At 42.5% G+C, this 12,351-nt stretch overlaps 2 protein-coding genes across 2 annotated transcripts; one reads left to right on the top strand and one right to left on the bottom strand. All coding sequences in view use genetic code 11, as the record gives it.

Annotated features, from left to right (window-relative positions):
• Positions 1–140: 140 nt before the first annotated feature.
• EGR_01267 (Adenosine monophosphate-protein transferase FICD) lies at positions 141–6,855 on the top strand (the record flags this gene model as incomplete). The annotated part of the gene is made up of 13 exons (XM_024490516.1): positions 141–486; positions 518–881; positions 1,103–1,310; positions 1,376–1,528; positions 1,724–2,039; positions 2,443–2,647; positions 4,250–4,359; positions 4,499–4,746; positions 4,816–5,031; positions 5,169–5,441; positions 5,914–6,096; positions 6,286–6,687; positions 6,781–6,855. 13 exons carry the CDS (start codon positions 141–143, stop codon positions 6,853–6,855), a joined length of 3,099 nt encoding a protein of 1,032 aa, XP_024354840.1.
• Positions 6,856–7,980: 1,125 nt separating this feature from the next.
• On the bottom strand, positions 7,981–12,181 carry EGR_01266 (Splicing factor, arginine/serine-rich; the record flags this gene model as incomplete). The annotated part of the gene is made up of 9 exons (XM_024490515.1): positions 7,981–8,552; positions 8,852–9,178; positions 9,445–9,692; positions 9,842–10,171; positions 10,531–10,610; positions 10,919–11,106; positions 11,177–11,287; positions 11,696–11,862; positions 12,033–12,181. 9 exons carry the CDS (start codon positions 12,179–12,181, stop codon positions 7,981–7,983), a joined length of 2,172 nt encoding a protein of 723 aa, XP_024354839.1.
• Between the last annotated feature and the right edge of the window lie 170 nt (positions 12,182–12,351).

The following is a 12,351-nucleotide window of genomic DNA, read 5'->3' as shown; positions in this document are numbered from 1 at the left end:
AATGCAGTGCTGTAGTTAATTTAAAACAAATGTGTCATGTAACTTATGCATGCTATTCAAACTAACCTGTGTTTGTATTTATAACTTGTGTATATATCATAGAGCGCTAATTATGAGTTCATTGGGTCATTTATTCTATAATGCCTGCGTGTGGGCGGTTTTTGTTGTTGTACGTTTTCTTAGTCATTTTCTGTCTTGCTCTTTGCCCCTACTCATTGTGGGTCAAGCTAACTTCTGGATTCCATAATTGCCTTAAACTGGCGAACCTTGAAGTTTTTTTAAAGTCATCTACTCTTTACGTGATCACACGCAAGTATTTTTTACGTAATACCAACTTTGATAATTCCACCTCACAACATTGTGTGAGCATCGGTTCTGATGTTAATTTGCACGACTATGAACCTATGCGTTCGCTGATTCACAGCACACAAAGTCGTGTTAATGACTATGTGAAATTCGCCAATGCTGGTTCAGTTGAATGTGCTAGTAGGTTTACTCATTAACTTTACATGTCTAGGTCTTTGTAAGGAAGCGAAGATGAGCATGATTCTGGCAGTTAAACATCAAGCTGCTGGTCATTCTGAAATGGCTTTGAAATTATTGAAACACGCAGCAGAGCTGGACCCTAAAAACTCCGATATTCTTAACCTTCTGGGTGAGGCATTTGAGAAATTGTGGATTACGTCGAAGGGAAATAAAATTAACTCAGCTGTACTCAGTTACGATGAGCTTATTACTTCCATGAGTCCCGACCAAGTGGAAAGCATTGTAACTGCGGATTCACTATATACCAAGGCGCTTATCAGTGATCCTGCCAACACTCGAGCATCAAATAATAGGCGAAGGACTTTGCCAATAGTAGAAAAAATAGATCGACAACGGTCAGTTTTAATTACTTATTGTTATCTTGTGTCATCAGAGGACTACTTTACACTAACTGGTAATGGCTCGCTCGCTACTCCACTGATTACCAATGCCTTACGTAACCGGCTTTTAGTTTATAGTAAATATTGGCTCTGGTAGGAATTAAATGTTGGACTAAGCATTAGGAACTTATGTTTTTACTCTGATTTAAATTCAACAGCGTTTATGCGCGTTTTAGTTTCCAGAAAATAGACTTAAAAGTTGTGCGTTTTTACCTTGTTCCGGAATCTGATCCCGGACTAAAGAAAGCGAAAATTGAGCATTACTTTCAACATATTTATCATTCTAATGCCATCGAGGGGAACACACTATCTCTAGCTCAGACTAGAGCTGTTTTAGAAACGCGTTTAGCCATTGGTGGAAAAAGCCTGCAGGAACAAAATGAGGTAAAAATTTTTAATTACAATAAATTCTTAGTTTGGCACTTTCTTCTACCTTCATTGTACTTTAGATTCTTGGCTTAGATGCAGCATTCAAGTATCTTAACACAACATTACTCAGTGGTTCTGCATCACCCATTTCGCTGTCCGACATATTGGAACTGCACCGGAGAGTTTTATCTTTTATTAACTTGGCTGAGGCTGGTCATCTGCGACAAACGCAAGTAATATTAAATTTTTGACTTTCCTTGAAAGTACCCCGTAGCATTTGTGCTTTTCTTTTCCTTTTTGGCACTAGTCTTGATTTCCTCGTGCGTTTTGGGGTATTCAATATAGCTTTATTAAGATCACTAAATTTGCTATCTTTAAGTTTGTCTGCTTGCTAAAATCGGTAACGTGTATTATTAACTTATTCGCAGGTCTTTGTAGGTGACCATATTCCACCTCCAGCAAACATGTTACCCGATTTAATGCAAGAGCTTGTTGACTGGATCAATTCCGACGAAGCAGCGGCCATGCATCCTATTGAGTTGGCCGCCTTAGCCCACTGGAAACTCGTATACATTCACCCTTTCTACGACGGCAACGGACGAACATCTCGACTTGTTATGAATCTTCTTCTCATGAGGGCCGGCTTTCCTCCGGCAATTGTGAGGAAAGACGATCGGCACATCTATTATGAAACCCTGAAAGCTGCCAATTCGGGTGATGTGAGGCCTTTTATTCGGTTTATTGGTAGGTTGGCTATCGCATTCACCAAAATTTTATTTTGTGCCTTTGGTCGAGGCTTTAGGTTTAGGTCCTTCTGTGTTATCGTTCGAAAAGGTTTTAAGCCGCGTGGTAATGTGGCTTTAGCCTTAATTATTTCTGTCACTGCTAATAAAGTGTATGCACTTACTAATAATGTGCTTCAACAAAACTATTAACTCATGCTTTTTTTCCTCCGTTTTTTAACACTGAATACGTAATCGCATGGCGAGGAGGTTCTGTAACCGCATTCATAATCACATTTGGAAAAGTTGCTTTTGAATCTGTAATTTATTTGTGAATTTCGGTGCCACAGAAGTTAGAATTATTATGTAGTTTAATTTTCGAAATCCATCTCAGTGTCTTGTTGTTTGAATACGTCTTACTCTAGCCGAATGTGCGGAAAGGGCCGTCGACGATTACCTCAAAGCAGCTTTCGGCACAGCCACCTCTGAGATTGAAAAGAAAATTGTTATATCCTCGAATCGGCCTTCTTTGTATCAGCTGGGTCCGCTCGCTCAGTGTATTCCAGCTCTCCACTTCCCCTGGATGCCGCACGAACGCACCGTAGGACAGCCTAACATCATCTACAGCACGTAACGTCCCTCAATCACTAAATCCCCTGCACCAATGTCTTTCATACTTGATTGGTTGCCTTCTTATTTTCAGCTTGATGTATTCATTATTTTAGTTTGCATTGTACTGGTTTATTATTTTAATATATGCCATTAATCCGATAAGTTCGTTTCTTTTTTTCTCAAAGTTCACTAATGTTACACCGGCTTTCATGGTTTCACTGTGCACTTGCTCATTCGTATTACTATTCGCTCTTCACGAATTCCAACTTTTCACAGTGCATAGGTTTCAAAGTGGCCGGAGTTATAGCCATTGTGCACTTGAATACGGCAGTTGGCTGTATTTATATCTTTACGCTTTGGTCTAATTTAAGGGAAATGTGATTAGTTTTTCAGATTTCAATTTATCTAAAATGCTCTGTCAAATCCGTCACTTATATTTGTTCGGTCCTCGTCAGGTATATCTTCTTCCCTGCAAGACACTTCGCCACTTTTTATCCCAAATTTCAGAATTTTGCTTTTGGCGAATTCTTCGGGGTCCTGAGTGAATGTACTTTTGTGGTTTCAATGGGCTGAATATACCCACTATGGTGTGGAATAGTTTGTTGGTGTGCTAAGGTTAGGTTATATGCTCATGTATTATATGAACAACTTGGGTGAAAATTATTCGTTAAATAACGTTTTAAACAGCACATCAAAATTCGCAGCTATTGTCCGCGAAAAGCCTAATGATAAATAATTAGAATGACCTGTTAAGGATGGTTTGTGCTGCGAAGTGGTGGAGCGATTAGGTGAGGTGTCGGCTTATGTCCAAGTGTAAGTTATGTATCTTTTGGATGGGGACCTCATTGGCCGAAGAAATGTTGAATGTTATTAAAATTCCCTGTCAGAAAAATTAATAATAACAGTGAAGCGCACCCGAGCCACCGTATTACACCATTCGTATTTTCATTTGTTTGTACAAATCCCACCTTATTTCTTAATAGTGTTCTGTAAACTACTTTAAGCATATTAAAATGTTACTAGAAAGGGGTTGCAGAGGATAGGGCTTAGTATGAATTTGAAATAAACGTACGAAGTAGTTACAATCTTACAGCTTTCGATTTACCATGGCATTTTCGTGTTTGATAGCTTCACGGGATGGATAGGTATCAATTTAAGTTCAGATCGACCTGAATTATAAATTATGTTCTGGTAATGGGGCCATTCGCTGTTGAAATCAACGGTTTATAAGTTGTGCGATCAAGGAACCATTTGGCACATTTGGTCGATCGCGTTAGTATATTATCTTCTGGAAGTTAGATCTTACACGCATTGGGAATAAATGTCAAGTGAGATAGTTTAGTGGGTTTCAGGTTCGCGTTTTGTTATTTTTGACGGGAAAAAAGGGACTATTTCTGTACTCATTGCCTCTTTATCAGTGTTTTTGTGCTATATTTAGGAAAGGGTTGGCCATGCAATAGCTCAAAATGTCAGATCTAAGACAGGCAGTTGAAGCGCTACGTCGTCAATTACGATTTTTTCGCATAAAATTGGATGTCGATTTCCATTCGTAAGTTTCCCTCCATCACCTTTCTTATCATCCGCTGATATCTAAACCCTGATGTACTTGCTTCCTTTCAGCATGATTCTGGGCTTGAGTCCCCCCTTCATCAAGCTTTATCGTCATCTTCTTTGCGAATACGACAGTAGAGTTTCTCTCTTTCTTTCATCAAATAATTTTCTTTTACATGGTAGGTTTTCTACTATTAAATGTCATACTCTGTGTCCTACCACGTTTGCGATCCATTTCCGTTTTCCATATTAATTGACTCTTACTTTCCTCAAAAGCGCAGTCTAGATCTATGGGTTTTTTAATGATTTTCCTTTCAGAAACCGAGGATCATCGTTTCATAGAATTACTTTATCGAATCTGTCGCGATATATTCACTATGAAACCCCCCCTTTCACTGACTCAATTTCTCACAAATTCATTCGCGGGACAGAAACTTAAGATGGCTACCGAAATCGTAAAGGCGGTTGGCGAACTTCAAAAAGATCTCCGCAGAAAGGCACCAAAGAACCGCGATGTGCTTAGCTTGATATGTTCCCCCTCCGCTGGTCCGGGAGGGATTCGCCAGGTAACGTCCTTGTACCCATCTCTGCCGACATCTGCAGTACTGCAACTGCCGCCATTATCGTCCTCCCAGAGAGCATCTCAAGGGGCGTGTGGTGATGGCGCAGGCGGGGCGGTGCGTGGCGTAGGCACGACCTTCCCCCGATCCTCGCAGCAGAATCAGCTGTCTTCTACTCAGCAAACGCGACTCCTCATTCCGCCTCAACAAGCTGACGCCATTTCGTCTCCAACAACAGACGCGGAATCACTGTGCGCAGATGATCGTTTGAGCCCTGACCATCTGCACAGAGTAAACACACCACTTTCATACACTCCACTTTGATCAATGTTCTGAAGACATAGCACTTAGATTCGATACAAACATTACCAAGTTGGGTACTGTCAATAACAAATCACATGTCAATATTTCCTTTTGTTGGATTTTAGGGCACATTGTTAGCATTCCCTCTGCAGTCAAAGCCAAAGCCGGGTTCTTCTCCGAGTATTGTTAAAGATTCATTGGGTTGTGCAAAGAATGAGTACCTGCCCGGCCTTTTGACCACCCTCAACACGCTCTCGAACCAGCTCTCTCAAATTGTTGATCGAGTTGCCGGAATTGAGTTGCGCGTGTGTGCCATCGAGAAGCCTATTCGAGAAGCTGCTACAAATCAAGCCGGTCCCCTTGTGGATAAGGAGAAATTGAAGTCCAAGGAAAAGCTTGTAAGGTTCCTTTGTTCTATTTTGCTCCACTCCTGATGCGCACAAGGTTCTCAGTTAAAAGCAGTAATCTATGATCCTTTGACAAAAAAAAATTGGGTATTTGATGCAAGCTGTCATTTATTTGTTTGTTTCGTCTTTTTGAATTTGTCTATTTTAGGTACTTTTTTATGTATATTTTCCGCGCAAGTGAACTACAATCTATTGAACTATTTTCAACAACCCACTTTTCAATGACCCCCATATTCTCTAAAAACGCATAAAACCGTCTCCATATTTTTCAATACTTAGCCAATCGGTGCATCTCGGGTTGAGTGATAAGCCTCCTTATTGCATCCTTATCATCTAATTAAGTAAGCATTTAGGTGTTAATAGGCAACTTTGTACTGCTGGTTCGTGAACATATATTTGGCTATTTGTCAGGAGAAACACCAAGAAACTATGTACGTAAGTGTTCATTCCAACTGATTTCCAGACTCCTCATGATAGCAGACGGACGGACCCTCACGATATCACTGGTCTGTCGCCTGATTCGGCGGATCGATCGGATCGTGTACATTCGGACGAAGCTACGCCGAGGCCCCACTTGAATATTTTATATCCACCAATAGAGGAACAATTAGTTTACTGGAGAAGTCGGCACCCACAAGACCAACTTGTAAGTCTGGTATAACCCTTGCTTGTGCAATATACACCATTACCATGGGCAGCCTAGCTTGAGGCCTGAAGTGCATTGGCCAATTACTAAGAAATCTAATTTTACGGAAAAAGGCCTTAACCATCTTGATCCCGTGGCTTATTCAAGAGATTTTTCACTAACCACTCAAGTTGAATTCTTTTATATAAGAGTGTCGCCGCGCTCATCAGCTGCTTTTTGCAGTCACTTTCAGAAACGAGTGCTTCAGTGGAAATTAACGACCCTTTGCTGTCGAGCATCAACACATCTGCCGCTTTTTCTGGTAGATGCCAACTCCAGGATGTACCTGATGCTTCGATTTCTGGTCGTTATTCTCCGAGGGTTTCCATCCATAAGGAAGATTGTAATGCCGGATCTACAAACCCAATCACCGAAGCCCAAGCCGTCCTTACTGTAGTTAACAATCCCGTGTTTCGACAGACTTTCGAGCAAGGCGCCCCAATCCACCAGAGAGGCGGTCCGAACAGTCCTCTTCAACCTTTCACTGAACCCCTTCATGGCAAGGCTCTACCTCAGAGCCTTGCTACCGCAGCCTTTCACGAGCTGAGCTTGGTGAGTCTTCTACCTCTGCTCTCAGACCTCAGACTACTTCCTATGCACACAAGTTTCGCATGCAAACCTTTTACTATTTACCATTCGATGCAGTTTATCTCTATTCCAATCCGACAGAAGTACTACAGCAATGTAATGCTTGCGGTGCAGCTTAGCAACTGCGCCTGACTCAATAATCAACTCGTTTTATACGCCACTCAACTCATACTGAGCGAAATATTTTTGCCTTTTTTTCAAAATGCTACGACCTTGTGAATAATAGAAGATAAACTTCATCCCCCTTTTACCAAGCCCAAATCGGCCTCCACGGTACTTCAATCGAAATCCGGTGCCTACATCCCTTCAATCATGAGTCATATCGAGTCAGGTGATCCCGTTAGAGGTGGCAATTCAAAAGTGTTTTCTAAACGGCCAACAGCCCATTTTACAAACAACGATAGATCGGCTTCTATCATGGAATGCACCAACAACTCAAACAACCCACTCGACGTCGACCAAGGGCTGAAACAACAAGTCAATCGAATCTTGAACATGTAAGCACCGATAAAAGCACCATAAAACCCCCACCAGCGCCGCCTTCCCTCATAGCTCCTCTGACTAACCGCTTCATCGTAATAGAAAGGGAATTCTTGCCAATGATGACTGCTGAGATATCCCTAACCTATTCCTTCCTTTCCTCATTCACAAATTCCGTATTTTAGATTGACAGGAACTCAAGACCTGTTGAACAGCCATCGACCTTTACCAACAAACTAATTGCTACTTGCGCAGAGGTTGAGGACGTGCAGCCGCCTCTACCTCTATTGACAGCTGGTGTATGTAAAGGCCTTTTTTGAAGACGCTTCATCAATCTGGTGTAGTGAACCTGTATTAACATTGCGCGCTCCACTTCGGGCTTAACATGGTTTGCACACAAAATCCGAAAGTCCTTATTAAAAAACACCCATTAACTCAACAAGCAGCAACCTTTGAAATCGGATATGTAAAAGTAATCGCTACGCACGAATATTGTTAACATAAGGGACAAAATCAAACACGCTGTCCGCTTCTCTTCCGATGATGTTTTCTGACATGGCTCCGACCTCTGTCACGGGAAACGGATCGGGAGTGTCGTCTTTGGCTCCTGCTACTACAGCCCGAAGCACGCGCAGTACCACCGTCCGGAGATGACGCGGAGGATCGCTCCCTACGCCTAGCGTAGGCTGCTGGCGGACTTCTCGACTTACTGTGTGCCTATAGTTGGGACGAGGAAATACACTTCGTAGGACGCCTGAAGGCTAGTATGCCGGAAAGTTACCCGATGGAGCCAGACATAGTACGACACCAGTTTAACAAATAAGCATAAAATGGAATGGGAGAGCATGCCTTCTTCCTTTCATCACCGGCGGCAGCAGCAGCCTCTAGAGCTCGTTCGCGTTGTGTCTTCAGTTGCGCCACAACAGCGTGTGCGACTGCAGCAGGCACGGAAGAGGGGGGAGGGGGTGGCGCGGCAGTCGCTGTTTGCAGTATAATTGATTGAGACGGGGACAGTGTGAGGTGGCTAGACATCCTGCTGTGTTTTCCCTCCTCCTCCACCTCTCGCTCTACCTTCATCAATTTTGACTGCCGCAGTTTGGCCGCGAACAGAGCGGCACGTTTGCGTCGCTCCAACTGCAACCGCGCCTGCTCCTCCATCGACTGGATGTCGCGTGCGATTTCCTCCGGAGTGAGGATGGTCGTGCTCACGGCCTTGGGAGCGCCGTCGACGGTTGTAGGAAAGACACTTGGTGTAGTATCATGTCTGGATGAGCAAGGTGGTGTGGGAGACCTTCCCGAGGATGATAATGTAGTGGTAGCCTCCCATTGTGATCCGTTTGGTAAGGAAGCTTTAATGGCAACATACACAAACCTATGAAAACTAGGATGGATCTTTCTGAAGATTTGCTGAATAAGAGACGCCCCTAGTTCGAAAACCAGAGTGGTAAAAGGGGAAAATCCGAAATGACGTATTCACATTTCGAGTGTAGAAGTAAGCAGAAATACCCATGCATACATCCGTAACCATAAAGTGCACTGGATTTTATCTCCTGTGCCTTGTAAACAATAGCGCAAATTAAATGCCGGCACATGCTTTAGGTCAATTGGGTTGATTAGAAAGAGGCAACGTGGCCAGAAATCAACCCACCGTTCGGAACCTCCAGGACGGTAACAAATGTCCGTTCCATAGACTCCCCGTCATGAGTATTCAATGATGGAGAGAAATTAGGTGGGTCCTTTTCATTATTCTCCTCAATATCGCTTGCGGAGGAGTAGTTACTCATGCCGGGGAGGACGCTGTAGGAGGATGTACGTAGGATGGAGGGATCTTCACAACTTGCAGCTGGAGAGGGACTGGATTCATCCATACCTTTTAGGCGGCTCGAACTGACCGACTTAATCAGGCGAAAGGAGATACTTTTGTTGCGAGCCACAGTAGGGCTGTTATTTTCCTGCTTCAATGTCGCATGCTTAGCTAAAATGTTATTTTAAAGCCTGAATACAATGTATTTTAGTCAAGTGTAAGTCCCCCACTTTTAATGAAATTTTCAACAAGTGGGTTTAGTAGTTATCGATGACTAGGATGTCTAGATTCCTCTCGAATTGTTAAAACAAGTAAGCTAAAAGTATACGTCACAAGATAGCACAATTCTTCAGCTACCAAACGTTAGTAGTAAACGATTCAATTAAGCCATTAGTTGTCAAGACTATGGGGCCCTAGAAAGGCGCACGTAGACTCACGATCTCGATCGACTTCAATGTTTGGCGACCTCGTCTCACCTCGCATGCTTGGGCACGCTTTTGCAACAAACTCCTTCTTCTTTGCAAGATAGTAGTCGTGATGAATATGCCCCGTTTGCAGGAAAGCAAAACGAGTGTCATTCTGCTTCTGCTTCTTTACTACTTCTTGAAATTCTTCCCCATTGCGAGCGACATACTCTGCCATTTTGTCAATAATTCCCCGAAGATCAGATGGGGGAGATATGAAACTGAGACAATTTAAGAAACAGAAATAAATATTAAAAAAAGAGGATCGGGTATGGGTTCGCCTAAAATAAAGTAGTTCTAAATAAAAATTTCAATCTGGTGGGATGACTGCTGGTATGGGATGTAGACTAAATTCGAAACAGTCACTAACCCGGACTTGGAAGCTAGATAGGACTGTCGCATGGCGTTGACAGCCGCCGAAGCCGCAGTAGCGGCTGCCCGAGCGGATTCCGCCACAAGATAGGACTCATTTGCAGATTCAGCATTGTCACCCTTCAAGAAATGCGTGTAGTAGTGTGGATAGTAGTACCGATAATACTCTTGATAACAATGCTCGTAGTCAGCCTCCGACAATGGCGAAAATTCAGACGATTCTCTTGCCTCCATTGTTTCAGCAGCAGAAGTATTTCTTTGGATATCTGGCACCAAACGTCTATCATCGCTTTCTGCATAGTTGACAGAACTGTGATTGGGATTCAGTCTGGAATAAATCGGACACAGCGACGGAGATTTACCAAGAAAGTAACACAGGCTGAAAGTGGTCCTTTTCAATTAACTAACCACCTTAAAGCAGATATTTACGTAGACCTAAAGGCAGAGTACAAAGCTAGAAATGATGAACCACCGCTAAGCTTGGCCAATAGTAACGTTAATTTCATTGAGCAACGAAGCGAGTATTAGCTAGCACAAAAAATCGAACTGCCGTTTTCTCATATTATAGCCTCTCTAACGTAAGCCATGAGTAACAAAATCCACGAAAAAAAGTATCTCCGAATACCGAAAAACCAACTGATAATTTTCGAAGCGAAAACTTGCCTATCACTAGTTGACTTTTTAAACCGTTTGATGAGGGATGCATATGCGGTCTTCGATATATCAATCTTGGGCAGTTTTATCTCATATGGTTCATCGGGATTAACCTAAATAAAAGGAATGTAAACCAATAATCAAAAACATACATCGAGTGCTGAATACGAATTAAAAGGTGATAGGGTAAAGCAAAGAAATGGCACGAAATCTACATTCGAAAGACAGTAGAAGGGGATGAAGTTGGACTCACGACAGCGTTTGGATCGGGCAGCCTAGATGCACTCAAGAGAGGTCTCTGCCGGGGAATATAACGGCCTGTTTTTATAAGTTTTACTAATTCTTTATAAAAGGGATTGAGTTTGTCATCGTAATTTAAAAAACTGAACTGAGGGTTCTTTGACTGCTTGGTTTTAAGTACTATTTCCATTTGAGCATTGTTCCGAGCGATGAAGACAGCTGTCTTCTCTATTATCGTAGCTTGCCGTTCAAAATCAGGCAAAACTACACCCGAAGGAAGAACTAGATCCGGTGGACAAATATACGGTTCGCAGACATGCTCCTTTGAAGTCTCATTTTTGTCAGGGCCAACGTTAGCTGCCTTGGAGTCTAAATTTCGGGAAAGTTGTCCAAGTTAATAACCAAAAAGTCTTATCGCAACTAGCTAAATAAAACCAACTTGGTAAATCCTGAGCTACTTTGTGTTCTTCTGACTCATTTTCGTCGTAAGAGAAACCAACAGTTGTGTATGTGCCTATTGCCCCCTCCGTCTCCTTGTTTGGATTGTCTCCTGGAAAATAAGAGAATAGTAATGAGCAAACAGGAAAGGAATTTCTGCATGGACAGAAAGTGTTCGCAAATTTAGTGTTCAGTTAATTACATGCCATTTTTCGTCATCATCCAAATGAAGTGAGAACAATGGAGTCGCCTCAACGCAGAAAATCGAAGAATATCTCTATCATGAATCGAAACCAGGAAGCTGAAGCAGAGACTGGTAGCTACGAATAAAGAAATTTAAACAGAAACAAACAAGTAAAACTTACCCGAGTTCGGAGAAACGAAATGCAGCTACCTTGAAGAGCACGTGAGAAACTAGGATTCAAAAGTCGCAAGGTGGCCGCCAATAGGTCAGCCAAAGAAGCAAGGGTGATTAGCGCCACTTAGGGCGACCTTTCACTCTCGTGTTTAGTGCACTCACCCTGTAAAATTGCCACATCGTGGGTGTCGGTCTGCAATTCGAGGTAACGCTCGTAGTTACACATTTCCTCTAGGTCCGCGTCTTCAGCAGTTTGACTTCCTAATCTTTGCACGATACTGTCCGCATCGTACTCGGTGACGTCTTGCAAGTAGCCTCGGCAATCAAATCTACAACGAACCGAGGATAGCTTGGCTCAAGAAGGACACACGTTCAAAGAAATTCAAATGCCCTAACAAAACAATAGTGCAAGCAAGCTAACTATGAAAACGCAGCAAAATAGTCCAACATAAAAGGTATCTGCATTTATGGCTATCTAATAAATTCCTAACAAACCCACCGGTCAATAGTTAGGTTCGAGTTATTTGCCCAAGGCACCAGTAGTTTACCGCTATTGATCTCCAGGCTTTTTTCCGGATCGTTGAAAAGCGAACACCTGCAACCCACAACACGCAAGTCGCCGCGGCCTTCGAGCTGACTTTGATCCATCAACTAAAAGTCCCGCACGAAAGGGAACCATGCGTGTAAACAAACAAAACATATTTGTAATTTGACTGCCAAAACATTATCAAAAAATTTTGTTTATCGTTACTTTTTTTAAAAACCAATAAAATTAAAAAATTTCGATTTTTTAACGCAAATGGAGCGATTTACTCCTT

Source organism: Echinococcus granulosus, assembly GCF_000524195.1.
Source record: "Echinococcus granulosus chromosome Unknown EG_S00005, whole genome shotgun sequence".
Lineage (NCBI taxonomy): Eukaryota > Metazoa > Platyhelminthes > Cestoda > Cyclophyllidea > Taeniidae > Echinococcus > Echinococcus granulosus.
Note: the sequence above shows the minus strand (reverse complement) of the source record. Positions and strands in the feature narration are given on the sequence as shown.